This window comes from Lepidothrix coronata, unplaced genomic scaffold (assembly GCF_001604755.1).
Source record: "Lepidothrix coronata isolate B3197 unplaced genomic scaffold, Lepidothrix_coronata-1.0 Scaffold66, whole genome shotgun sequence".
In the NCBI taxonomy this organism is placed as follows: domain Eukaryota; kingdom Metazoa; phylum Chordata; class Aves; order Passeriformes; family Pipridae; genus Lepidothrix; species Lepidothrix coronata.
This window is the reverse complement of record NW_016690246.1, coordinates 364,012-390,548: the sequence shown is the minus strand read 5'-3', so window position 1 is coordinate 390,548 and position 26,537 is coordinate 364,012. Positions and strand designations below refer to the sequence as shown.

The following is a 26,537-nucleotide window of genomic DNA, read 5'->3' as shown; positions in this document are numbered from 1 at the left end:
AGCTCTGACTTCTGTGGACACCAATTGTTTTTTGTATCTTCATGAACTTCATACCTGAGGCACTTTCTAAAAGCAGTTCCACTTCTCCCAGATCCTCAAGTTGGAGTCTATAATTTAGGGTCTTACCATTATTATCTGTGCCATTTTACTTTAAATACAAGTCAACTGTACCTATAGCTTGGTCAAATCTTTTCAAAGAGTTACATATTTTTATTAACAGGTCACTTCTTTATTTAGACATTATGTATCTAAGTAACCTAAATTGTGCCCACAACACACTCAAGTGAAAAAAAAAAAAAAAAGCAATCCTGAAAATACCAAGAAATATTGGCACTACCAATGCTTTGGACCATGAGTAAGCAGTTTGCAGTACCAGAACAAGGAACTCCCTTGAAGGACCTGGAGGAGAACACTGGTCCAGCTAACACATTATCAATTGTAGGAGCACTGTCGCTGTTTGGAGAGTTGCCTAAATTATGTTTACAGAAGAGCAATTACAACAGGTGAAACTCAACAGTGATATAAGATGTGAAGCCTAAATTTGTCCAGCTCTATCTTCTGCCTATGCTATTATTCTGAAATATTCCCAGAATATTTTCTAATAGTTTCTTCCCATTTCTAAAGTCTCTTTTCCAATGGGGTAAATTGCTTAAATTTCCCTTGACTTCTGTAGACACTTTTGCTGCCAGACATGCTGGTTGATGGTGGCCAAGAACACAAAAATTTAAGCTCAAGAACAGAAAAGGGAAACTTGACACCCAATTGTACTAATTTTCAGTATTTACACTGAAACACTTACATCCAAACTAACCTCCTGTGTCTAAATGAGAAATTGCTTTTGATCACTGGCTGCGATATAGAAAATTAAATGCTGGTATCTGACAAGTATTTCACAGTAAATAGAAAACAAAAAAACCCTTTTTTAATTGCTGCTAAATCATGGTGCTGTGGTATAAAATAAGGATTAGATAATTTTCCTTTTATGCAGGCTGAAAATTTGGCCTAGCCTGTCCATCCATTCCCACAAAAGATAACACAATAATCTCATACCTTCTGGAACAACTCTAGATTATGAAAGTCTTCTGTTTGAATGCAGCCAGTACCAGCATTTTTTCTGGAAGATAAGCAGATCAAAAGATCCCAAGGGTTTATACCACCTATCCAGAAAGAAAAGAAGCACATTGAGAAAGAAAATGTCATGTGATTCCTATTTGCGTAAAAAATACTTTAGAGCCAAATCCTAAAGAACAGCAAACGGTTGGAGTGCTAAATACCTGAATCGCTACAGCTGGCAGCAGGATAAAAGACATATTTGCTACCAAAGTTCAAGCTTTGGAACTATATATAGGTGTTTCACAGTTGGCATTTCCTGTTATCCCTGCCTGCTGATGTTCAAACCCTGCTGCTCAGCATTCGGAAATTAAAAAGTTCACTAACATGATGCTGCTTTAAGTTGTTCCTTTTTTTTTTTTAACTCTTCAGCATGCTCACTTATAATACACATGCAATATATGCAATATGATTTTCAGAAGTCTTTATTGGGAAGCAAATTTCAGAGGCATTAATACTACGGTCATGCTATTGCAAACAGCAGGAATTTCTAGCCTGAATTTTGGTGTAGTAGCTTCCTAAATATTAGACACCTAACTGCCAGATCTAGAACTGATGTACAAGTGGGAATGAACTTCCTAGCTTCCGAGCTAGTGCTGATGCGTCCTTTCTGGGGCAAAAGAGACCTGTGAGATCATGGGGATCTATTATCAAGCAACACCAGAATCAGACATAGCTGCTTGGAGACAGAACTAAATTGCACCAATTTAAACACCATTGGATTAGAAGATACAAATAAGTCTTGAAGTTTGCCCACATCTCAGCCTGTGCTGTGGTGTAGAAGTGCCAATGTTGCTTCAAAGGAGATTGGTCAGCTCCCTCAAATGGTTATTTGTTTATCTGGACGAGCTAGAGATAATGGCATCTCATAACAGAACTATTACATCTGTTGAGGTCACAATGAATATGTTTAATAAAGAGTAAATCATTTCATTGACAGGATGACAATTAGTAATAATGAACTTCCAAACTAAAAGGGTAGCCAGTCAAGCTGTACAACATCCGAGGCAGAGTATAGCATTGGGTCTCAAAGCTCCCTTCAGGACAGTTATTTCAGTGACTGGTTGGTTCTTTTTCCCAAGGTTGGGAAGATTACATGCATTTTATTCCATTTTGTGCTATCCATCTGTGATGCCTTCCTACTTTGATTCGATTATCCCCTAAATTTGGTTCCGCCAAATAGCCCACAGAGGCATTTATTTTATTTATTTCCTTTATTTCCTTCTCTGAAATGTACTTTTCTCCTATCCCAATCATGATTACAAATGTCAAGCAGGGTGAAGATTTCACTTAAGGAGATTTAGCACTCAATTTACATTAAGTACAGAAATGAACGGATTGTACAAAATGGATCCAGGACTATGAACGTAACTATCCCTTTTTTATGTTTATAAGCAGTGTGACAAAGCTTAAGAGATCAATTTTAAGTTACACTACACTTATTATTGTGACGAGTTCTTCAATTTCACATTATGAGAACCAGTATTACGGTATAAAAGTAATTAAGGTATATGAAATTTAGGCAAGACAGACTCACTACATGCTTCTTTGTGAAAGAAACAACAAAAATCCTCTGCAGGTAGATAAAAACGTCACAGACAGCAAACAAATGAAGCATTAAAGAAATGTACAAGTAAATACTTCATTTTAGTGCAAAAGATTGGCAGGGCTAACAACCTACTCAATGACCTCACCAGCTATGTAATTATCAGATAAGCAAGATGTTATGCCTCTGACTAGTAAACACCTTCGAATAAATCATTATAATTATATATAAAGCACAATGCCTAGTTGTGTGCAAATTGAAAGGGAGCTGGAGGGAACTCCATTTCTCAGAAGCAGCTCATTTCCTTCCCTTGTTTATTGTGACACATCCTGTCCTGGAATGAATTTGATCCCTGACACCAAAGGATATGCTGCACTGTGTATTTGCCTTTAGGATACATCAGAGTGATCAATATGAATGTACTGAAGAGAAGAAAAGGAAAAAGTACCCTCAGATCTGCTGTGTTTCTGAGCCAGTGCCCAGGAAGTAGAACAGTTCAGGAGGCTTGAATGCCTGCCATTATTTGTGCTTTCTATTTAGAGTAGTTAAACATCTAGCCAGTTATTTCAGTACAGAACAATCAGAACACAAACATGTCTATTTATAGGTATCAGGAGACTTCCTATCAGAAAAACAGTGTACACCTAGTGCTGTCTCTCAGATTTAGGCAGACTGAGCAGTGTGACTTCTATTTCAATATATTGATACATTCCTCATCAACTATACCTGGAAAAACATTCTTGGAAAACAAAAATGAAAGAGGCATGTGTTACAGCAGCTATTTATTCTCGAACAGATTCCTCTGTGAATAGATATAACCTAGAAATTGCCCGTGTCACTCCTCCTACAGCTTAACTTTTTGTGGAAAACAAACATCTCTGATCACGACACCAACTGACTGTCTTCCTTCTGCAAATTTAACAATTATAGAACTATATTGCAGAAAAAATTGCTAGTATTATTAATATTGGAATAACACCAGCGGCCCATGCAAAGAACCCCAAGCTGTCAGACACCATGTTTTAACATAGGAGATCCCTTTCACAGAAATTATTTTTAAAGTAAAGCAAGATACATGAGCTAAAACATTTTAAAATAAAAGAGAAAAGAAGAACAAAATGCACAGTATTAATAAAAGTCATCTGAATGGAAAGACTTGTTTCAAAATATTTTTAGAGACTTTAATGAAGAAGCATTAATAAATTCATAATATTCCATCTTCAACATATTCACTGTTTTGCTGATTTCCTGCAGACTTCAAACCAGAAGCAGGCTTTGACAGGACATTTGAAGGGGAAGGTTAAAAGGAATACTTGATATCTGAACAATTTAATTATTAGCAATTTGCATGAAGCTTTTTCCATATGAAGGACTTTGTCTATAACTACAGAAATCCTTTTTGCTTTATGCAGCAAGTCAGTGGAGCTCAGCATGCACAGATCAGTTAGTATGAAATCACCTCATGGAGATAGTCTCTACTACTTTGTATTGCTTTGCATTTGGACAAGCAGGAGAGTGGTAACAAGATGAGCATGTTCGTACCCTCTCTGAGCAACTTTTCAAACTAAGATTGTTTAGTTCAGCCTGTTAATTAAGGCCTTGCCTACACAAGGAATACTAATCTGCAGAATGAAATCTAATTATGCAGGCAAAGTGAGATTTATGTGGATACATGCTGGCAGCATGATGCTTTTATTCACCCATCTTTTGCCAGCTCTTTGCCCCTCCTCTCCTGCAGTCATTCTAGCCCCGTCCTCCAGTCCCATCTTAAAAAGTGTTTGTGTACCTGTGATGTGTATCTGATGTTCACCTAAAAATATCAACCCAAGTTGCTAATTCAGCTAGTAGTAGTACAACATATTTGGATTCAAACCTGATGTGATCACCTTTAATTACTTTTATTCTGAGTCAAAGTACATGCTATCCAATTCAGAGATCAATGTTTCAACCAAAAATTGATATAATTTACAAATTATAATTTTCAACAAGATACCAATGTTTTCATTGGCTTTGACTCTGAGTTGGAATAATTTGAAATAATTGAAGTAGTTAATGTGGAAAAATAAATTAAAAGATAATAGTCAGATAATAGAGAGAGAAACAAACATGTTTTTTAGCAGCAGAGGAAACAGCAATGCAGGGACCAATAAAAACTTCTTCTAGAAAAATAGTCTGTGGAGAGTTTTTGTATTCTGATATCATACACCAAAGTTAACAGAAACCAAATGAGAACTGTAAGATTTAGTGGGGTATTAAACTTATGGATAATTTTCAAGAATTTCTGAAGGTGATTTCTAAAATAAAGTTATCTTATTCCAACCTCTGAAGTTATCACATTTTCCCCATGAGTTATGGTATTGGAGGCTGGATTTTGCAGGAAAACTGTCAGAAGCATGCACCTCTATGGACCTTTTAATCTCCTAGGTGTAGACACAGAAAAATATTATATGATTTAACCAAATGAGTAAGTTTCATCTCAATACCATAGAGTGAAATTTCATTTTGCAGTGCTAAGGTTCCTATTCTGAATTTTGAAATGAAAGAACTTTGAAAATCAAATAAAATTTTCAGCTTTTACACTTCCTGTATTTCATTCATTCTGGGAAATTAAAAAACTGTTTGGCTTTATTTTTATTTTAACTTCTAATCAATTTGCAATTTTGCACTTGCTCACACCATACCCTAAAATTAATCACTTTATGAGCATGAAAGGAAAAGAAGAAAACAAAAGTGAGCATGGATTGCACCAAGTTTGGTGAGCAGGAACATATTTATTGAAGTAGTCGCTTATGAACAAATCCAACTTTAAACTACACAGAGAAATATGTTTTACAAAGCAGTATTCATCCCTGCTATGTAGTCAATTAACAGGAGTCAATAGGACAGTGGAAGCACTAACAGATGTCTGAAAGACAGAGCTTCTGCCTCACTGACTGGCTCTGGATCCTGGGCTGAATTTTATGCTCCTCAGCATCTCAGAGGGCAGCAGCATCAGGCAGATTGTGTGATGGGGTCTGAGGATGTGGGAATTCTACACCTCTGAAGATCTGAGCTTCACTGATAACACTGCAGGAGAAAATATCCTTTGAAGCCTATTTCTGGTTACAGCAGCTTGGCTGTCTCACTTGTGCAAAGATCAGAATGCCACTTGTTGGACTGAATACTTTCTCTTTGTTAACAATATGCCATTTTACAAGTTTTTGATATCACTGTTTCATTTGTAAGGCTTTCCCTAAAGGAATGTCTCACACCTAGGTATTCAGGAATTTTCCCCTTAAAGAAGTCGTTAATGGAAGCATTTTAATTTCTCTTTTGGCATGGCCCTTGATAGCCATGAGCTATCACTGATAAGGACTCACTACAACAGCAATAAAGGAATATTCACTCTGTTGAGTGAAGACAGCACAGGACAAGGTGGTAAGGTTTCTGATATTTTCTGAACTATTCTGGAAAGCAGCTGTACACCTGTCTATATGCAAACCTTCTGCTGTTTCACACAATGTGCTCCATGCCACTTGTTGAGACTGACTGTACTCTGCCATAACACACAGCCCAGTAACCACTTGCTTAGCTGGACAAATTAGGTTGAAATCTTTTGTCACATTAATTGCAGTGGAGTATTATAAGTGTAGAAAAACCCCCACACTATATATGAGGTTGAGACTGTTGGATGCAGTCAATTCATTCACAAAATACTTTGTACACTTGCTGTATGGTTGCCAGGGAAAGGCTGAAGGAATCCTGAGGACTGTCACTATTCACCCCCCTTGAGGATGATCAGGATTTTTTATTTCTTTTGGCTCAGCTGCCCCCTAACTAAAGGATGTGAAGTGCCAAGGGAAGCATTCTTCATAGAGGAGAGGCTGGCATGAACCGAGTAGAACCAGTCTGCCCTATGCTCAAGAATTAATGCACAGTCACATCTGAGTTCTGTATTTGGGGAGTGAAATAGCCATTTGAAGTTCTATCACAGTGCCTTGCTCATAAAAACAGGATAATGCTTGACTGTTCTCTATCTCTTCTGCAAATGCTGTGGAGAGATGTTAGGTCTAACTACAAATGGGGAGGCATAATGCTTCCACTCTTGTCTTAAAAAAAGAGAGAGTTATTTTATTGCTGTTTCCTTATATCAGGAAGGGTCAGGTTGCAAGCCTGCTTTTCTTGTCAATCCAAAGGAGAATTTTAAAAGTGAAAAAATAAATGAGTGTAACAGGCCAAGAGCTACCTGTTTCTCCCCAAAATGTTCTCAAATATTTCATTTTTTCACCTGGTCTCAAACTCTAAAACTGCCTTAGACCTACCTACCAAGTCAAAAAGTTATTATCTCCGCTACTGGAGTAACTGATGACACAAGGCAGATGACTTTCTCTAAAAGAAGCAAAAGAAATCTATTGCAGGCATAAGTACAAGAATGGATAACTGACAGGACAATCTTTTCTCCATTTGTATTACATTGAGTCATGCAATATATTAACAATCCTTTCTTCAATCAAAAAATTGCCATACTATAAGAGAAAACCACAAGAGAATTTTCAGAACTGCAGCAAATGTGTTAAAGCGTGTTTTTCAATTTGCAGATAAGTGTCTATAAGACAACAAAAGGTAATAGAAAAAAATAAATTGCAGTATTATTAAACTATATCCATATATTTTTCTATGCAACCAAAGAATGAGCAGAATACTGGAAATAAAAGTAACTAATTCTCCACGGAGTTGTATTACAGATTCTAACTTTAAGAACCTATAGGTTTTATCACGACATAATCTGTCAACTCAAGCTATGAAAATATGCTGTCAAAATACTTTCTGAACTACAGCAGAGTTCAATAGCAAACAAAAAGAAAATATGCAGTCCTGACCTAATGGCAAACACATTGGGACAATTCAAACACTCAAGCCTGTTATTCCACTTCTGTGCTTACACACCATGCTTTGGATGAATATTCAGATTACTCTGGTATGTTCTCCACACATGGGTGTTTTCTGCACAGCAAGCCTCAGTGAAACCAAAAGCACCTAGTAATCCAATATTACTCTTCTTGTATGCAAGCTAAAATGATTTATATATAGTTGCTCCTAGATGCTAGAATTCTTACTTTACATGTATTTAATACACCAAGTAATACCATAATCAAAGTTGCTAGATAGGTCTCTCACTTGCACAAAAAACATTGTAGGACTGAGGCTAATTTTCTCTGGGATGGAAGTACTTGGTACCTCATTAAAGCACAGATTTCACAGATGTCCCAAAGCTCAGCTTTAGGAAGGTATCTCCTTACCTTCTGTGAATGTGGAGAAGAAAACTGTCCAACAGAAAAAGAGATAGGCTACTGAGAGTGGACTGGCATGAAGAATCAGGTGAAAACTGGAAACAGAGAATGTAGATGTGGGGAGGAGAAGAGTCATGCTGTTGAGATGTGGGGATAAGGTTGGGGTGAAAATCATAGGGAGGGCAACTCTATAGTTAGGGAAATTATTGTCCATATGCTTCATCTGCCATAGCCATTGAAAAACTTGCAATGATTCCCTGTCTTGGTAGCAGGCTAAGCATGAGAAGTGGTAGTGCACCATGCATGAATCAAAGAAATTAAGTCAAATATTACCAAATTTTTACATGTGCATCCCACTAAGGGAGGAAAACCGCACTGCTTCATGTGATGAGAGAGAGGGCACTGAGATCTCCAAACGTCAGCAGAGAGGAAAGAGTAGCTCCACCCTGCTCAGTGCCAAGTAAGAAGTCTCTGCTTGACACAACTGCCTTTGGACAGCTCTCACTGCTATATGATCCAAGTTATTCTAACAACTCTTGGGACTATATCCAGCAAAGAACTTTGTATCCCTGCCCTGTGCACCCTGAGGCAAAGTCATATGAAAAAGCAGCACATAGTCACGAAGTGGAAGGATGTATCATGAGCGAGTGAGTCAAATCAAAGTTGGAAAAAATGGATGTCACAGCTTTTGAGTACCTAACTGTGTGCTGGTTGTGTGCATATATGCCTGCTCTGGTCTGATACTCACTGATCTCCCACTGATTTTATAAAGTTTTTTTATTTAAACTTCAGATAACATGAAAAAAGTAGCAGTTCAAAAACGTGATACCTTTCACTCATAGAGTAGAGTAACAAAAGAAGGGAAACAAACACACGCAGCAATGAAGAACACACTGAGGACGGGGAAAACTCTTGGCTGGATGCAGGAATATAAAATGATGAGAGTCAATAGATGCAGAATCACCAAGATTCAAAAATTCTATTACAGAAAAATTTACTAAAAGTCCAGTCATTTTTTCAAGGGGGGGGGGGGGAAGGAAATTTATACCTGAAGCTCTCTTATTTTACTGTGAGTGTAACATGAATTACAGTTTTCAGACCCATGTCTTAGTTGCTGAATAAAAGTGCTGTGATCACTAGTTCTGTGATAAAAACTCATCTACAGACCTGCCCAAGGGAGCCCAGAGAAACCACAGCAGGTGGAGGAATCCAAAGAACATCCTGCTCCAGCTGCTTCCAGGGACATTGCAGGAGGGAGATCTATCCACAGAATACTCTTTTCTCTTATGCACATGCACACACACACACGTGCACACACGCTAAGGAACACAGAGGCACAACGCTGGGCAGGGCAACCCCAGTAACACTGTCACAGAGATACAAGCCCCTGCCCTGGTCTCCCCAAGATGTCCCAGGGGATGCTCAGTCCTAATGCCCATCAGGATGAGTGAATGGGAGCCCCAAAGCACCTTGTGGACCTGAGGAGGGGTTGGAAGCACATCCTAACTTGGATAAGTGTGTACATAGGAGTTAACAACAAGAACAAGAGGTACTGAGGCAACTTTCCCACTAGACTATTGCCAAACCTGCTGATTCTGCTACTTACAAGGAAGAGTTTGGGCTTTTAGAAAGGTGCATGCAACAAAAGAGCTGGAGGCTGGAAAGAAGATTCAACTGGAAAGTAGTTCCTGGGGAGGAGGAGTTCTGGTCAAGGGAACCAAACTGCCAGCTTGGTTATACTTTCCATTCTGCATTTCACCCCAACCTTTCCACCACTCACACTCTTTGCAACGGAACATGAGGAACCTGAGCTAAGCCACGCTCTGAATGACAGCACTAATGAGAATTCATCATTGATTTTAAACTGTCCTAGAGCTGAGAAAACAGCCTCTACCCTTCTATGGATATAGAGGAGGTCAGGATAAGGAGTAAATGGGTTTGTTTTAATGTTTTGTTTCATTCTAATTACAATGAATTACAGTAAAAAATGACAATGTTAAAAGAATGATGTTTGATCACATACGCAAAAAAAAAAGACACATATTTTAAGGTCCGAATGGCAGCCCTTGGTCACTCCAATTACAACATGCAGGCAGCCTATGCCAATCCTTATTATTGTATCAGAATCCATAATACCCAAGAAACAGGAAACAATCAGAATACTGAAAAAGAGAAGCTTGGGAATAAAGGCAATGGCTAAACAAAACAGTGTCAGGACAAAGGGTCAACTACTCGTCTGTAATCATCTGCTGTGTTTGTTTTCTTCTCCCGGGTGGCCATGCAATGCCCCAGGAGACAGCCTAGGGCAGTGACAGTTCCTAAAACTCAGGGAAAAGCAGGCCACCCTCAGTGACAGGACCAGAGCGTAGATATGTGGACATGAGCCATACTGCATCACTTGTCCTCAGCTCTAGGGAATTGATCCATTTTATTTATGAGTTAGACAAAACCACAGAAGATAGTGATGCAATAATTAAGTCATGGCTAATGTAATGGAGACTTCCTACTGTACCCACAGACACTGTTTTCTAGGCAGCACCCTACTCTGCCTTTCAGCTCTACTCCCCTGGCACGCCATGGGGTAGTGAAAGTCTGTGACACGGATATCATTATGACTACCATGTAGAGCATCCATGGAACATGGACTCTAAAGTAGACCTTAAAATTATGCCTCCAAACATTTTAAAGAGACCTAGGATCAGACCTCTCACTTTTAAAGGTCAACAGACACCCTCACATTATTAGATTTGCAAAAAATGTGTACTGTAATGGCTGGGGTGTAAATCAGATGTGTCATGGAGCTGTGTAGAGAAGTAAAAAACCTGATGCCTTCTCCTACTTCACACAGAGGGCAACATAACTAGTCTACAATTACCTTCTGTGCTAGCACTTTCTGGAATACTTCGTTCTCTCTGTTGTTAGAACTTTCTTCAAAAGTCCTCCAACCTTTTTCTAAAGTCATAGCATTACATTTCAAGTGAAAATAGGGTTAACATGTGCCTGACTCTGTATTTAAAGTCCTTGTCTTCAGCCTACTCTTTACAAAAAATGACCACAATTATTTTTTGTTGAAGACTGACTTCTAGACAGGTTCCAGTGACATCTGGCCTCAGTGGGGTTGTGAAAACTGGAGTGAGCAAGGTTTTTTGAGAGACTTACTAAAGCCAGCTGGGGAAGGAATATTTAAATGCCTAACTCCAAACACAAAAAATTGCTTCTTGATTTGGTCCAAAATAGCTAGATCTTGTTCTTATTTTGTTTATCAGCCTGTTTAACAGTGCTTTAGTATGCTGATAGGCTTTCTATTTTATATCTTGTAAAAAAAATAATGAATTGTAGCAAACAGTGGTTTTCTTCCAAATCAAGAAAAAATGGTCTTGTCTAATTTTACCACTTTATACTAATAGTCCTTTCCCAATAAACTGATCTACTGAGCTGTCAGCTCTAAAATAACTGTGGCTGTGCTAGATTCATCTTGCATTTAAACAACACAGTAGAAAACTCAGTGTATTCTATATACATACACACTTTTAGTGGTTGCTATAAATTAAAACAAACTCCTTTTTATAACTAAATATTTATTTTGGAAAGCATTACCACAAATGTCAGAAACAAAGTCATTACAACAATAAGCTTGTTATACAAACACTTTATGACTTGAACAATTTCGTTCAAACTTTCCAAAACACATACCACTAAGCTCTTCTGTCCTTCCCTCTATCAGAGTCTGAATATATTTTATTTATATGAGGCACCATTGAGGAAATATGTTAATACTATACTTCGTTAATCTTGCTACCCATTAAGGTTGCTCAAATCCTATTCCTTTGTCAGTTTTTAATCCAAATCCCCTCCATATTTTGACCTTCTATTGTGAAAAATGGACATTTCTTTGTAAGGAAATATGCCTGCCAAAAATGATAGAAATTAATGACGTGGGTTTTTTCCTCTCTAATCAAAGAGTGGGCGTCACTTTCAGTAATATTTTTCTGTATGAAATAATTTTTTCCAGAAATCTGAAAGTTCTTGTGACTAACTTGAAACTGAGAAATAGTTCCAATCTCTAAATATGTCAGAGAAGCCTCCATTCTTTTTGACATCTGTGCAAACTAGGATTACCTCCAAATGGACAAACTCAGGGGCTGAATAAAAGAATATTCAATATTACATTGAAAAATCAACTTTAATGGAGTACAACGAACATCAGAAGGGTAGAATAATCACTCTCCTCACGAAAAAAAGATTCCTATTTGATGTAAGATAAGCCAGCATAACAACAATATGTTGTGTGAAATTTTCAGAAACATGTTCTAACTCGTGGGTGGCTACTGCACTTTTGATGTCTGGGGTGGTTTTGGGATGCAGCATTCAAAAGAGCTGTCAGCTGAAAGTGGATGCAGCTGGAGAAAGTTGGAATCTGAACCTAGGAATGGCGTGGGCTGGCTGCAAATTACAATGAAGGCCCACATAGCGTATAAGCTTTTTGCTGCCTGAACCAATAAAAGTCATGGTAGCTAAAGTAAAGAAAAAAAATGTTTTTGTTTCAGTGGTATATAATGCCTCTACCTAAAATGGGAGCACAGTGATGAAAAGCAGCAGCACACTTCTCACAGCTGACCAGGGCACAGAGCCAGTGAGCACATCAAAAGGGTACACAGCTTCCAGCAGCCAAAACACTGGGCAATCCTACCCAACAATCCCTTAGAGAGAGTGCTCTGGCGGGACTGTGACAGGCTTCTGGCTCGACTTACTGTCATTCTCCCATCACCTATTTTAGCAGACAATTATCTGACATTTAGGAACAGACATATGTATTTATAAACTGGAGTCTCTGCTTGAACCCTATCAGAGCCAGGATTCATTTCTAAAGTGAAGCATTTTTAAAATACTTGAAAAAGCAATTATATGCTGTTACCTTCTTATCCCACAGGCTACAGTTATGAAACATTATCTCAAATTCTTTTACAGGATTTGTGCGTTACTTTTGTTATAATTTGCATATTATAAAGCTTGCACACCGACACCCAAATCCCTTGTATTTATTTAATTTCACATTAAATTGCACGTGGAATTGCACATTGCTGCTTTCCTTTGGCCAGTACGTGGATCTGCCTGGACACTGGTGTTTTTCAGATTCTATTAGCATGACATAATTTATTCCAGTAAGGTTTTAATTTTAGCTCACTGTGCAATCAGTGTGTAGTATTTTAATTGTTGGAACTTCTAGGTCAGCCCCATAAATACGACTCTCCACTGGACTGTATGTTCTGTTTATAAGACTAAAAAGAACATTCAAAGAATGATATGTTGGGTAAATTTATGACTAAATGCAATATTTTGATTTTACCTTACAGACCTCTGTGTCCTTATACTTTCTTATGAACAAATAAAGAATTTCTCTTTCTCAGGGAAAAGAGTGCATTTGAAACAGGAGATTTAGCACAATCTTACAGAGGGTTTATTTTAGTGCTACAAAGAAATTGTTTGTGTGCTCTTCTTCTAGAAAGCATGACTATGTTCTGCTAATAATTAGGAAGAAGAATACATATTGTTCAGAAAAATATATGATGCATTTAGATTTTCTAACAAGAAACCACAGCATCAGATTAGAGAGCAGCATTCATCTCTGTATGTCAGAAGCCAAGATGTGTTGTACTGAAATGATGTCTGTGGCATGAAATTAATTGCTAAAAGCAAAATTAAAAAGTGATCAAGACAGTGTATATTTTTGGTATGCATTTTCTTCCTAAAACTAAACGAACTTGAATTTTATGGAAGCAGAACAAATTTAGCAAACATTGTTTGTCACATGCTTGTAACACACTGTGTTCTGAGGACCACATTTCTACCTATTTAGCTTGTTTAGGAAGCTCCTTGCTTAATAACAAACATAGAAAAAGTATGCTTCTATTTTACTTGTCAAAAATTTGCTCAGGACTCACATGACATATATTTTGCATTACAAAGCCAATCAGTTTTGTATACTGTTGGTTATATATTTGTACCAGCAGTTAACCAAGATGATTTTGGGAAGAGAATTTACATCTGCTAGATTTGAAGATACACATGTATTTGTATGGTAACCCACAAAATACTTCTGTGGCTAGTCTCAGCATTATTATTTTGCACAATATTTTAAATTACTTACTTATGATAGAATGATCTTGTGCTTTTGCTGGCATGCTAAGAGCTCCAGTTCTGCTTATTTAACCTTACCTCCACAGGATTGTTTACACTTTCAGAACCTGATTCCAATTTACTTTAATTTTCTCAGAGACTTTTGTATTTATAAAAGCTGAGCATCTAGTGACCTCTCTATTCCTGACATTTCCTTTACTCTCCACCATGAAAAAGAACAAAAACCCCAGTGTCCCATTTCTGTTCCAAAAAAACTAAACTGCTTCCTTCAGTGGGTTGGTCCTTGTAATTGAAAATGGCAACCAGATGTTTACAGAACACATAAGCAATTTTCCTTGAGGCCTTTAGTCTTTATAATTGTTTGCTAAAGTTAGTTGGATTTCATGGAAACTTGTCTGAGGCTGTAACAAACAGCAAATAAGGGCTCCTCCTAACTGTATTCTGAGCAATTAAAAATAAAATAAAATAAAGGAAAGTTAGAACTAATGTTACCTACTCCTGTTAATGTATTTCTAACTCAGTAGAAAACCACTCACTAAGGAAAGAAATTTGGTTCTATGAGTACTGATTTTTACATACTGCCCCATGAAAACCATCCCTAGTTCAAAATAGGTTATTTGCTTTCTACCTTCTCAAACTTCAGCTGGCTAGTATCTAAAAACCACTGATTTTGTGCTCCCTTCCATTTTCACCCCTCCTGTCAGGAATGCATTCTCATAGATTTTGATTTTTTGAGAATATTTTGCATTTAAGAAGATGCAACTACATACTGAAGGTACATATGTATTTGGAGAACACGTCCTCCAAGCCCTGAGTCACCACACCTGATTCATACCTGAAATTGCTCCATTTGCTTTAGAAATCATGTTTTTCTAAAAATCAGTTTCTTGTCTGCCTCATTGCTCAAAGTTAGTCATAGACTTCCAGAAATCGTGAGATCATCTTGTTACCCCACAAGGGGACTCACTACACCCAATAAAACCTCTTTATCTAATATTTCAAGATGTCTAAGATCAAATGCTCCACAGCTCCAGGGGATCCATTTGATTACTTCACTAGCCTTATCCCCAAAACAGTTTTCCTAATAACAACTTTGTTGTTGTTGTAGTACTGTTTACTATAGGCATGATGAACAGATCATTCTTTTTTTCTTAGCACCAGACTTTGTTAATATTTTAACAAGTACCTCTGTTCACTCAAACATACCAGCCTTCACACTCATTGAAGAAAGAGCATCACTGTGTCCTCCTATATCTACCAACTTCTCTCATTTTCACTTATTTTGCTGATATACTGTATCTTGGAAAATGAAAAGCGAATGTCTGACAGTCACCAGACATGGCCCTGAGGGCCTCCGAAAGCCACGGCTGTAGTTTATTCTCTACACTAATTAGCAGTCCTGAGGAAACTATTACTGGCTGCACTTACGAAGTAGCATTTCTACAAGTCCCTACCTTGCTGCTGGCCCAGATGTCAGCAATTAGGCTGATACTTCTGCTATTTAGCCTCTGGTCAAAAGTATGTACAGTGAGGAGTACTAGGGGTGATACAATATGCTAAAGGAGTAACATAAAGATATACAGCAAAGATCATGCATTTCATCCTAGTTCTAACTGTGACTCACAGTTTTTATCTAAGTTTCTCTAACTCTGATGTGGCAGCATTTCTCTGCCTCCTAACTCCTACTATGAATCAAAGTGAACAGAATCACTGTCTTCCCATGGAAAATGTAGATTTTCTTTAAAAAGTAATTTTTCCAAAGGATACCCAACAAACCAAAATGAAAAATTAACAATGGCTGACTTGGAAAATTGCTTTTTGGAAGAATCAAAGGAGAGTTTTCTTTCATCTGTCCCCAACCGCTTCTTCAGTCATGTAGCACACAGAGGGAGACAGAAAACTTTGCAGCTAGCATCACTCCACATCTATGAACACCTGTGCCTGCTCCTGCAGTCTCCTGCTCCCTGACATTCCCCAAGCAGCTGCTTTTACAGGGAGTGACCACTGGGTACAAAGAAGCAACAGAACTCTCTACAGAGAGCAAAGGAGGGAGGCAGCAGAGGCCATACCTTCCTAACAACACAATTCTCAAATCACCATTTTACAGCAAAATGAGTTATGCCTGACTGCATACAGTTTGCTTTATCAGTGAACAGTTGTTCACTGCTTGCTGTAAGTAGTGCTCCTTTAAATAAGAGACAGATCTCTTGAGCCCAGCACGCAAAAAGAAGGGCCAAGATCACTCAGATTTGTTCCCATGGGTGTCGTCTCACTCATCCCTTCCTGTTCCTGATGCAGCTCCACCCAAGCACCACTCCCACATCTGCAAAAAGCCAGATCGTCCTCATAGTTAGTTGCTGGAATGAGGGCTTAGTTAACACGGCCAAGTACTTAAACACAGCAAGCTCTTAACGTGACAGAAAATAGAACAGCATTAAGTGTGTATTTATAAAGCCAAAAAAGTGAAAAAAAACTTCAGCATTAATATTCTTTGCTATATATGTAAATTTGAGGATATATATAGTGTACTATCTCCACTCAACAATGTCAGGTGAATGAACAGGAAATGAAACTGGTACTGATTTCAGTGGAAATTGACAGAAGAGCTAAATATCGACCAAAGCTAAATTGGGTTCAATACTTATTTTATGGAACAATAAATCACAAAAAAACCCCAATCCAAAGCAATATAGGTACTGTAGGTATCTTTCTCATGACATGGCTAAAATTTCATTTTCAATGGATGTCACTCAAACTGCAAACAGAAGCCATAGTTAAGTTTAAATACTTAACTTGGTATTCTAAAAATAAGAAATTATCGTGTAAAATCAATACTATGAAAATGGTTTATGATTCCCTTTTTAAAAGTCCCTCAATACGATTGCAAAAACTTCCATCAAATTACTAACATTCTAAGGCAGCAGGGAGCATATAATGTTACATTGCACTCAGTTTGCCAGTAGCTCGAATACATGTGTTTTATTCCATGGCCAAACTAACTGGCTATCATTTGAGGTTATGCAGAATCTTCTCCGTTCCAAGATGCACCACTAATAACAGAACTTTGCATGCTATTGCTGCATGAACTAAAACTGGCTGGTTGGATTTGTAACATACAACTGCACATGTTTTTTGGAGTCTGCAGTGTGCTGAGATTTGCTTAACTGTTAGGAAAGGTGAAGAATTGAGAAATGAAGGAAATGCCTCTTAAAGGAGGGTTACCAATGACTAATGAGGCAGGGACATTGAGCAAAGGACAGAAAAACTGATGGCTCCAGAATGAAAGATATAAGGAGTTTATTTCTCTTTGAAGACATCTTCTGGGCAAAGTATGGAATTCATAAAAGGTTCAGGCAGCAGACAGTAACTAGGGAACATTATTTTTGGAGGGCAGAAATGCATGTTAGTGAAAAAAAATTCTCAGATAAAACCTTCCTTTTAAAAAATGTTTGTTGTGAAAATGTTGTCAGGGCATCACAGAGCCGAAGGGACCCACAGATCTTGTTAATCTTTACTGTGGTATCAGAGATGAGAGCTTCTCTGACTGGAAGAACAAAGAAGGCAGAAGACATTGGAAAATATTTGGCAAGTTCTTCTCCAGTATTTGCCTCTCTGGGAGAATCTAAGAGTGCTCTGAAGATGGCTAATCCCACTCTTCTCTGATAGAGCAGCACAGCTCTGTCCCAGGCTGAGGGAAGGAAACCCTGTAGTTTGTACAGCTCAGCATGGCAAACCTCCCAGGAGAAAGCCTGGAGGTGTGGGGCTTTCTCACTCCTTCTGATCCTTTTATTATTTTCCATGAGATTGTGACACTGGTTTCAACACCCTCCAAGGCTGCGGCAAAGGCAGAATGTGTCCCAGAGGCCACGCCTCTATGAGCAGAGGTTCACATTTTAAAAAAGGACACAGAAGGAAGGAAGGAGCCACACACCAATGACACCTTCTTCTGCCTACCTGGCAAACAAAACAACTGTACCATTTGTAGATGTGCTGGCCAATACAACCTGATATCTTTCTCATCTGCTGTTATGCAACTTCTATTGAACTGCTTGCTTCAAAACAGACTTACCACAGATACTTACTGGAGGTACTGACCATGCTAAAATGGATTGCCCAAGGTGGCAATCCCAGTTCTCTGCATAATCTGACTATCCCATCATCTGCTACTAATACAGTACCACCTCTCTATCTCCATTCCAGCAGCAGACTAAGAGACATGTTAAACTTATAGCAAAACTGGCTCATTTAGGGCTGCTGAGAAAGTAAGTCTCAAAAAGCTCAGAACAGGGACAGATACCATCAGTCCATGGACTTTTCTCTCCATGTGGATTTGATTGCTAGGGAATGGTGAAAGCACAAATACTTTTTGTTCAGGCAAAGCTGCTTGAGAATTTACTGACAAAGCTATTTTTCAGTGAAAAATTAGGGGATTGAATAATTTATGTTTTACTGCAGAACACATCTGTATGGATTTTTCATAGTAATCCCATAACCCACAGACTCTGCCATGACTAAAAAAAAAGTATACTTTTCCTTTCTGGCCAACTGTTTTCCGGTTACCAAAACTCAAAACGTTTTGGCTGGTCTGTAAGAAGTGAAAAATTTCCACTGAAGAAAACCATTCCTCCATTTCTCTCTGGCAGCAATGAACTCAACACAGTACTTCAGCCCAGGTGTGGAGGATCTTTCTGGAAGATCAGTGTGCAGAGCTGTCACATTTGGGTTTCAAACAGGAGCAGAACTGGTCCCAAAATTCTTAGCAGGCCAGCACAAAAAAAGTTAGGAATGTTTTGTGGTGAATTTTTTTCCATATATGACTTCAGCTAGAGTCTTGGCCCTCAGCCATTCAAAACAAAAAATCCTTTCAAATTTAAGTGTACTTTGAAAGATACACGAGTAAGACAGACTGAACAAAAATAAAGCACCAGATAGAGCTGCTAAATAATACCAAGTAAGAAGGAATGATTCTTTTTACAGATTTTTCACAACATTCAGAATCTATGTTTCTCAGTTCGTTACCTATATATTTTTAACTGAGGCTTCAAGGAGTATATTTTTAATAACTTATTACACTCCTATTAGGAAAATATGCCAAAGCATAGGCCAAAATACCCTTCTCCAAAATAAGAAGTACTATCCCATCCAGAACAGTAAACCCCATCATCTATTGGCAAAAAAAATTAACTTTGAACGCAGTTTACTTAGCTGAAAGAAAAGATCATTGGTTTGGTATGCAGACATGCTCTTTTACTTACTTCTTGTTTTTAAAACGTAACTTTAAAGCTAGGCACTTACATAACAGGGAACAGTTAAAGGCAGAGTTATGTCGCCATGAAATGGAATTAATAGTCTTACTCTTTGCCTTAAATTGGCAAGCATTTGACTTTTTTATGTAATCCAGCATCTGCTGAAAGCTGTAGGATGTTCCTGGAAAATACCTAAAATCTTTTCAGTTTTTAATTTTTTTTTATTACTGGAAAAATACTACAGGAAATACTGGTTCTAGCCTGTAAAATACAAATACCAACAGTTAAGCTGATTTCTGCAGGGGAAATGTTTGCAGTGCAAAAACCTGTATTGGAGAACTTCAATCTGAACTCATCATTGTAAGAAAATCTAGTACAGTCTTTTTTTTTTATGGTTCACAACTGAATTTGGCATACCCACTTCCTTAGCCATTTGAAACAAAAGTGTTTCACAGAGGTGGTGCACATGATCCCCAGAGATGCCATCTTTTCTCTGCAGCCCATCTGACATTAGCAAAACCTGCAGACATGCTGTGTCTTGTCACTGCAATGGAAACTACTCAAGGCAAGGCGTGGCTAAAATGTGCCTATGTTACCAGACTCAAATAAGAATGAGGTGAAGACCATTCACTATTTCTTGGTACAGCCTGCCAAAGAAAACTGAATGAACCTCATTTTCAAGAAAGTTTCTTAAAGAAACTTGAAATTAGTGATGGAATTTTGGGCAGCCTTGAGCATGCTAAGTAATTATAGTTTTCATCTATGAAACTACTCGGTTTGGTTAAACTCAAAGCAAAACTGAGCTCTCTGGCAACCCCAGAAATGTTGAAAGCCCGAATGATGCAAACAGCACTCCCTTTAGCATGAGAAATATCCAACCACACCATTTTCCATCTGACAGAATGGTGACCTATGTATTTTTTCAAAGTCATCCAGTTTCCAAACTTACTTGCAACAGAAGACCAAACAGAGAACACAGTTTCAGTTCATACATCGAAGGTGTCCAAGAGCTCTTAAACATGGTCAGTTTACATATAACTCGTGCCCAAAGCTCCTTTATCAAGCACAGTGTAACTGTACACAACAAAGCCATAGTCCCTTGTGCAAGAGACCAGGCTTCTTCAGTAGCCTGTTTTAACTGTGGATCAACTTTCAACAGAAACTAAGAACCAACAGTAATGCACCCCAGATTCTGCAGCAAATGGAAAATGTACTTTTTCTGTATCATGTTCTTTAACAAGCTTACAGAACAATCAAAACGTTACCAGAGGAAAAAAGTACTTTCGTGGATACAGCTTTTCTTTAAGAGAGAAAATGAAAAGGAACTAAATGTAACAGGTATGTGTTTTGTTATAAAATGCACTATTGAAAATCACTCCGTTATATTGATGAAGTTGGTATGAGAAGTCATCAGAAACCAAACTGATGTGATTTAGTTGTCAAGACTATGACAAACTACTCTGCTGCATTATTTTAAGGAAGGATATATCTAATGGAAGAATCACCTAATTGTGGAAAATTAGCTTCACAACTGAGAAGGGCTAGAATTTGGCTTCTATCTTTACTTGTATTGGACTTTATAAGCTTTATCTTTGTGGAAGAATGCTGAATAAATACTGTATTTAGTGATCACATTTAGTAATAAATGAATTAACTAAGTCCAGTTAGTCTTACTGTGATAAGGGCCCTCATGCCTGGGGTTTTCCACTAGTCTCCTGTTTTCAAGGACTGTGACTGTATATCTGTGTTTTTCCAGGATGCGCTGACAGAGCTGACGGTCGGTCTCACGGTGGGCAGGAGGTGCATATAAAACTGCTCTTCTCATGTGGCTTCCAAAGTATTGGAGAATGGAATCATCGATCTACAGCAAACAGAGTGCAAATACAATGGTTTTAAGATAGGGCACTACTCAGCAATATAAAATACAGTTGTTATTTTTCACAAAAATAAACTAGTAACCTAATGTGACAACACAGGAAATAGCTCTAGTATAATTAAGAATCCTAAACAGTACTAGAGATTACTGTGCTCTAGAAAATTAAATGTAACCTTATCATACCTTATTGCCTTATTAGTCCAACATAATCCAGCCTATAGGAGGACTGGCAGAGAAACTTTTATATAGGAACAAGTGGAAAGGTGTCTGATGTCTCCAATGAATCCCAAGGAACACCTGGGTTACATATCACTCGCTATCTTCCTATATAGTGTCTAGGGACAATGGCATCTAGAGAAAAGCCTTCCTCTATGTAATATCCTGGAGTATGAGCTTCTTGCAAGAAAAAATGGGAAAGAGACACCTCAAACACACAAAAATAGTGAACTTCTCCAATACGAGTCCTTCCTACAGGCTGCAGATCTTTACAAACTGTTCCAGCAGGGGTCCCTTCCGCAGGGTGCAGTCCTTCAGGAACAGACTGCTCCAGCATGGGTCCTCCATGGGCTGCAGGTGGATACCTCAAGGTGGATCTCCATGGACTGCAAAGGGATTGCCTGTCTCACCATGATCTTCATCACATTCTGCAGGGGAATCTCTGCTCTTGTGTCTAGAGCACGTCTTTCCTCTCCTTCTTCAGTGACCTGGGTGTCTGCAGAGTTGTTCCTCTGACATATTCTCAGTCCTCTCTCTGCCTGCAGTTGCACAGTTGTTTTTTTCCTCTTCCTAAATCTGTTATCCCTGAGGCATTATCAGCATCATTGATGATGAGCTTGGCCTTGGCCAACAGCAGGTCTGTGTTGGAGCCAGCTGAAACTGGCTTTGTCAGACATTGAGGAAGTTCCTAGCAGCTCCTCGCAGAAGCCACCCTGGTAGTCCCCCTCACTACCAAACCCTTGCTATTCAAACTCCAGTACAATAAGGCATAAAAATAGGATGCTCCATGTAGCAATCAGGACACTAATATCTAGAACACTCTAGCTATTCTTTTGCAGTAAAAACACCATTCACAAACAAGACTTTCTTTTGGTGAAAAGTACTTGTCTTTAGGATTGAAATATACCACCAAGGATTAAAATCAGGACATGAAATTAGTTCTTCACAAGCTTGTGAATTTCAACCTAGCAGTAGTTAGCAGTTTAAAAACTAAGTTATTCCATATCTTCTAATTTTAGTAAGCTTATCACTAGAGATATGAAGCACTACACAAACAAGTCACCACCATTTTGTGCACAGTAGACTAGACTGAAAAGAGACAGATGTTTTGATATAAATAAATATCATTCAAGATGTGTCCAGTTGTTTATAGGGCTGGGATCTAGTGATAAAGTCACTCTCCTTAGCAGTCTATTCCCTGAGTATGAGATGCAGTTTTACATTACGCTTGGCTGAACTGTAAGTTTCTCTGCAGCAGTGAGGAGCACAAACTATTTCAGAGCCCTGAGCTTCTAACAGCACATCTGCTTTTGCTCCATGGAAAGGGTTAGCATCATTGATGAAAGGACCCTGAAAAAATCTCAACAGAACATTGTCAGAGTTTTCCACATGTATTTGCTAAATGTGCAACCCAAAACTAGTTTAGACACTGGGATATTCAAGTAAAGGCTTGATCACTTGCTGGCCGGAAGAAGCACAAATAGCACAGGGTGAAGTCATAGGAATTGCATTAGATCACCTGTCAGACAGTGTTCCTGGCATCCCAGCTTTTTAAAAACACATTAATCAGGTTCCAAGCACAGCGTTAGAGAGTCTCGGATGACCCTTCCCCACCACAGCACCCATCACTCTTGTTCCTCTCTGCCTTCGCCCCTCCTTCCTCTCCTCTTATCTTCTCTCTTTCCTGTTCTCTTGCAGTGCCAGCAGCTGCTGGCAGCCCTTTCTCTCCATTTCCCTCCCTCCCTCCCTGTTCCTAAATCCAGCCCTTGTCCCAGCCCCCTCCTGTGCTCTCTCTCCCTCTTCCAGGCAGTCCAGCGAGATACTTCCCACTTTCCATTTCACTTGCATCGTGGAAGAAAACCAGAAGACAGAGATACCTCTTGCTTTATTTTGCAAGAAAATCCCATTTTCCATCCCACATGTGCTGCAGGGGCCAGCGCTGCGAGGTGAACTGAGGACACGTGAGGAGCACAGAGGGGCTGCAGGCCAGGACACATCCCTGTTCCATTTCTGCTGGTAATTATGGTTTCTCCTGCTTCTGTCCTTCCCAGTGTGGCCTGGGTCCTGCCTTGGATGTGGCAGCACTTTGTGTGCACCCTCCTCACTAACAGTTACCACAATTCTGTTCTGCTACGAAAACACACCTTTCTTCATGAAAGCAAAGTCTCCTGCAGTGTCACCTCTGAAGTATTTTGCAGAGGTCCTGCCTTGAGCACCCAGCAGTGACTTCATTTCCCCTGCAGTCAACACTCCAAGGTCAGCGCCTGCAGGGCTCCCCCAGCTTGGCCACTGCCTCACAGCCCACGCCTGCTCCAACTGGCCTTGGCCTCGGGTGCCAACTCCACATGAGGGACAAGCTGTCCCGCCCAGTGAGGCATAAGGGACAGGAACCAACCAGTCCCAAGGCGTCCCGAGGAGCCCAGGGGTCAGCCAGCCTGCCTGTGGCAGGATCTGCCAGGGAAGGGGCTCTCCCTCCTGCTTCCCCGTCATCATTGATGCAGACGGCATCTTCCTCAGCTCTCTGGGGAAGAGCAGAAATGTTTACAATGCTTTAGTTTGGCTGTGACAAATATTCAACAGAACACTGATAGCAGCATTAAAAAAAAAAAAAAAAGGAAACAGGAAAAAAAAGTAAGTTCAGGCAGTAGCAGTGGCCTGGGTCATTTCCACAAAACACAAAGGGAAATGGCCCCAACCAGCTCCATAGGACCCACGCAGCAGCCGGCTCTCACCAGGCATCTCCCATGGGTGCTCAGGGGCCTCCTGACAACCCTCGCAGATGGAGCACAGCACTAGTTGCTCCAGAGGGCTTTTCTTGGGGCATTCGCTCCAGAGATACACAAAAGTCCCTCAGACTGACGGTGTACAAAGCCTTCTGCCACAGTGCTGGGAAGGACCGGGTGGGGACAAACTCATCTGTGCCCCCAGCCTCCCCTCCCACTGCTCAAGCACTGGGCACGAGGCACTTTTATCCAACAGCTCCCAAAGAGCTGTGACGGGATCTCTGGGACAAGGAGACAACTCAGGATCCTAAATTTAACAGCTTGACCCAATATCTAATCTGGTACTATTAAATAATATGAAGTATCCCCACACCTTTTAAGGTACTTTCTTGAGATTCATGTGTAGTGTTGCCAAATTTATTTCCTCTGCCCTTTCTTTTTAGAGCTATATGCAGTCCAGGTTACAAGATGCAATGTGTCCGCTGTTTTATTGCCAAGCCAGTGCAATGTAGGGTGGGTTGTTAGATAAACAGAATTAAAAAAAAAAATCTGGCCAACTGCATGCCTGTAGCAAGTGATTCCATACTTTTTTCCAAAGTTCTATATAAAATGCTTTGCATGACTGGACATGTTGATCTAGTTACTATTGGATGTTTTTCAGAATTTCCAATATTATAGCAATAGCAGTTATGTTTATATATTTAAAGAGTCTGCTGGTTTTCATAAAATAGTTCTCAATCATAAAAATTCAGCTTGAAGAGAGAGTTGGTATAAGAGAAGCCGAGTGCAATAGACGAAAATAAGCTGTTCACATAATTCCACATTTTATGATTCTGATTTTTTTGGCATTCCTATGAGTTTAATGTCCAGTAGGTTTAGATAGAAAACAAATGGATCCACAACATTTTGAAAATTTGAGAATAATTGGTAAGTGGCCAAATGTTTTGGTGTACCAACCATTTATTAGCTCTTCCTCAGTTTGAAGACACAGACTATTTGTCTGCGTCTGTCAATAAATCTGCGTCTGTCAATAAATCTGTCAATTTATCACAGATTCAATATACCTTATGTGAAAGGGATTGGTAAAGAACATCTGCAGCCCATGTCTTACCTACAGAATGGTGTGTTTGTCTCCATAGAAATTAATGAGGCTTTACAACAAAGCTGAGATTTCCCATATGATTTAGGATGAGGCCTGTGTCAGCTTTCACATGATATACCTGCTTTTACAGCTTACAAAACACTGCATTTAGCTGAGTCACTGACCTCATTTTAGTGCAATTGGCTGTTACACAGATGATCCACAGCCTTAACAACTGGTTTAAACAAACCACAATGGGCTATAAAGTGAATAAAAATGCATAAAAGTTAATTTTGTAAATTTTTTTCAGTTTATAGAATAACATGGAAAACACAAAAGAAAACAAATTGAGCTCCATTAAAATTTATTATGGTTTTTCAAAAAAACTATCACATCAAATGTATATTGCTTTGATGTCTTAACAAGATAAACGGCCCAGTTTATATAATAGGAAAGCTCAAGAATTAGGTAACCATCCTTGTACAGAGGGAAATAGACATCTGTTATCTGAGTTGTAATTCTTAGCTCTGTCTATATGCAAGTTCCACAGAGCTGTGAAGTACTCTGTTAAAGAGAAAATGTTTTGGCATTTCCCTTGAAACCAACATATCCAATTCTAGTTCATGAATGTATAAGGATATAATTGATTCTGTTAGTCTCTGAAGCTTTTCTCTATTTTACAGAATTTCTGGGTTGTTTCAAAAATCTAGAATTTGGTCACTAACTGGATCTTAGGATATATAATTGCTGTTTTTGTTTTGGTCAAGAAGAAAACAGAAAAGATATTTCAAGTTGCAGAGAGAAAAACAGTTCCTTGGCAGTTTTTTCAGATTCCAAGAAGATTGCATAATTCCATAAATATTGATGCATTGTCTATGCCTGGCAAAGAAGCAAATATACAGTTTGAACTCTTGCCATAGAATTTCACTGACCATCACTTCAACTGTAGAAACAAAATTCTTCTTCCTAATATAATGGCCCACTCATGTCTGCCTCAGCTTCTCTCAGGAAAGAACTCAAAAACTGTGAATCATCTTTTCAGCTACCCTGTTCTGGTGGCATTAGTCCCTGTGTTTATTACTAGCACCCACACTTCACACTAAGCTAGCCAAGACTGTCAGTGTCTTGGTCCAGTAGTTTCAAATAACTGACTGCAGCTTACTTCAACCCCACTGCTTTCTGCAAGTACTGAGCTGCTGCAAAAGGGATATATGAGCCACTATGCAAACCAAAAGGCCCTTGCATGAAAGGGGAGTGCAACAAAAATACCACAAAAGAGAACCAGCCTCATAAAAACAACACTGGCACTATCAGCACTATTCACAGGCAGT

The 26,537-nt window shown here is 39.0% G+C and overlaps 1 protein-coding gene across 2 annotated transcripts in view; it reads right to left on the bottom strand.

Moving 5' to 3' along the window:
- CPED1 (cadherin like and PC-esterase domain containing 1) overlaps positions 1-26,537 on the bottom strand; it is a 148,458-nt gene that overhangs the window by 114,705 nt on the left and 7,216 nt on the right. For both annotated transcript variants that reach the window (XM_017818173.1, XM_017818174.1), the window contains exons 3-4: positions 20,985-21,171; positions 1,051-1,157 (exon numbers count right to left, since the gene is read on the bottom strand). In XM_017818173.1, coding sequence (XP_017673662.1) covers positions 1,051-1,157; positions 20,985-21,171 — 294 coding nt within the window. The remainder of the gene's footprint in view (positions 1-1,050; positions 1,158-20,984; positions 21,172-26,537) is intronic.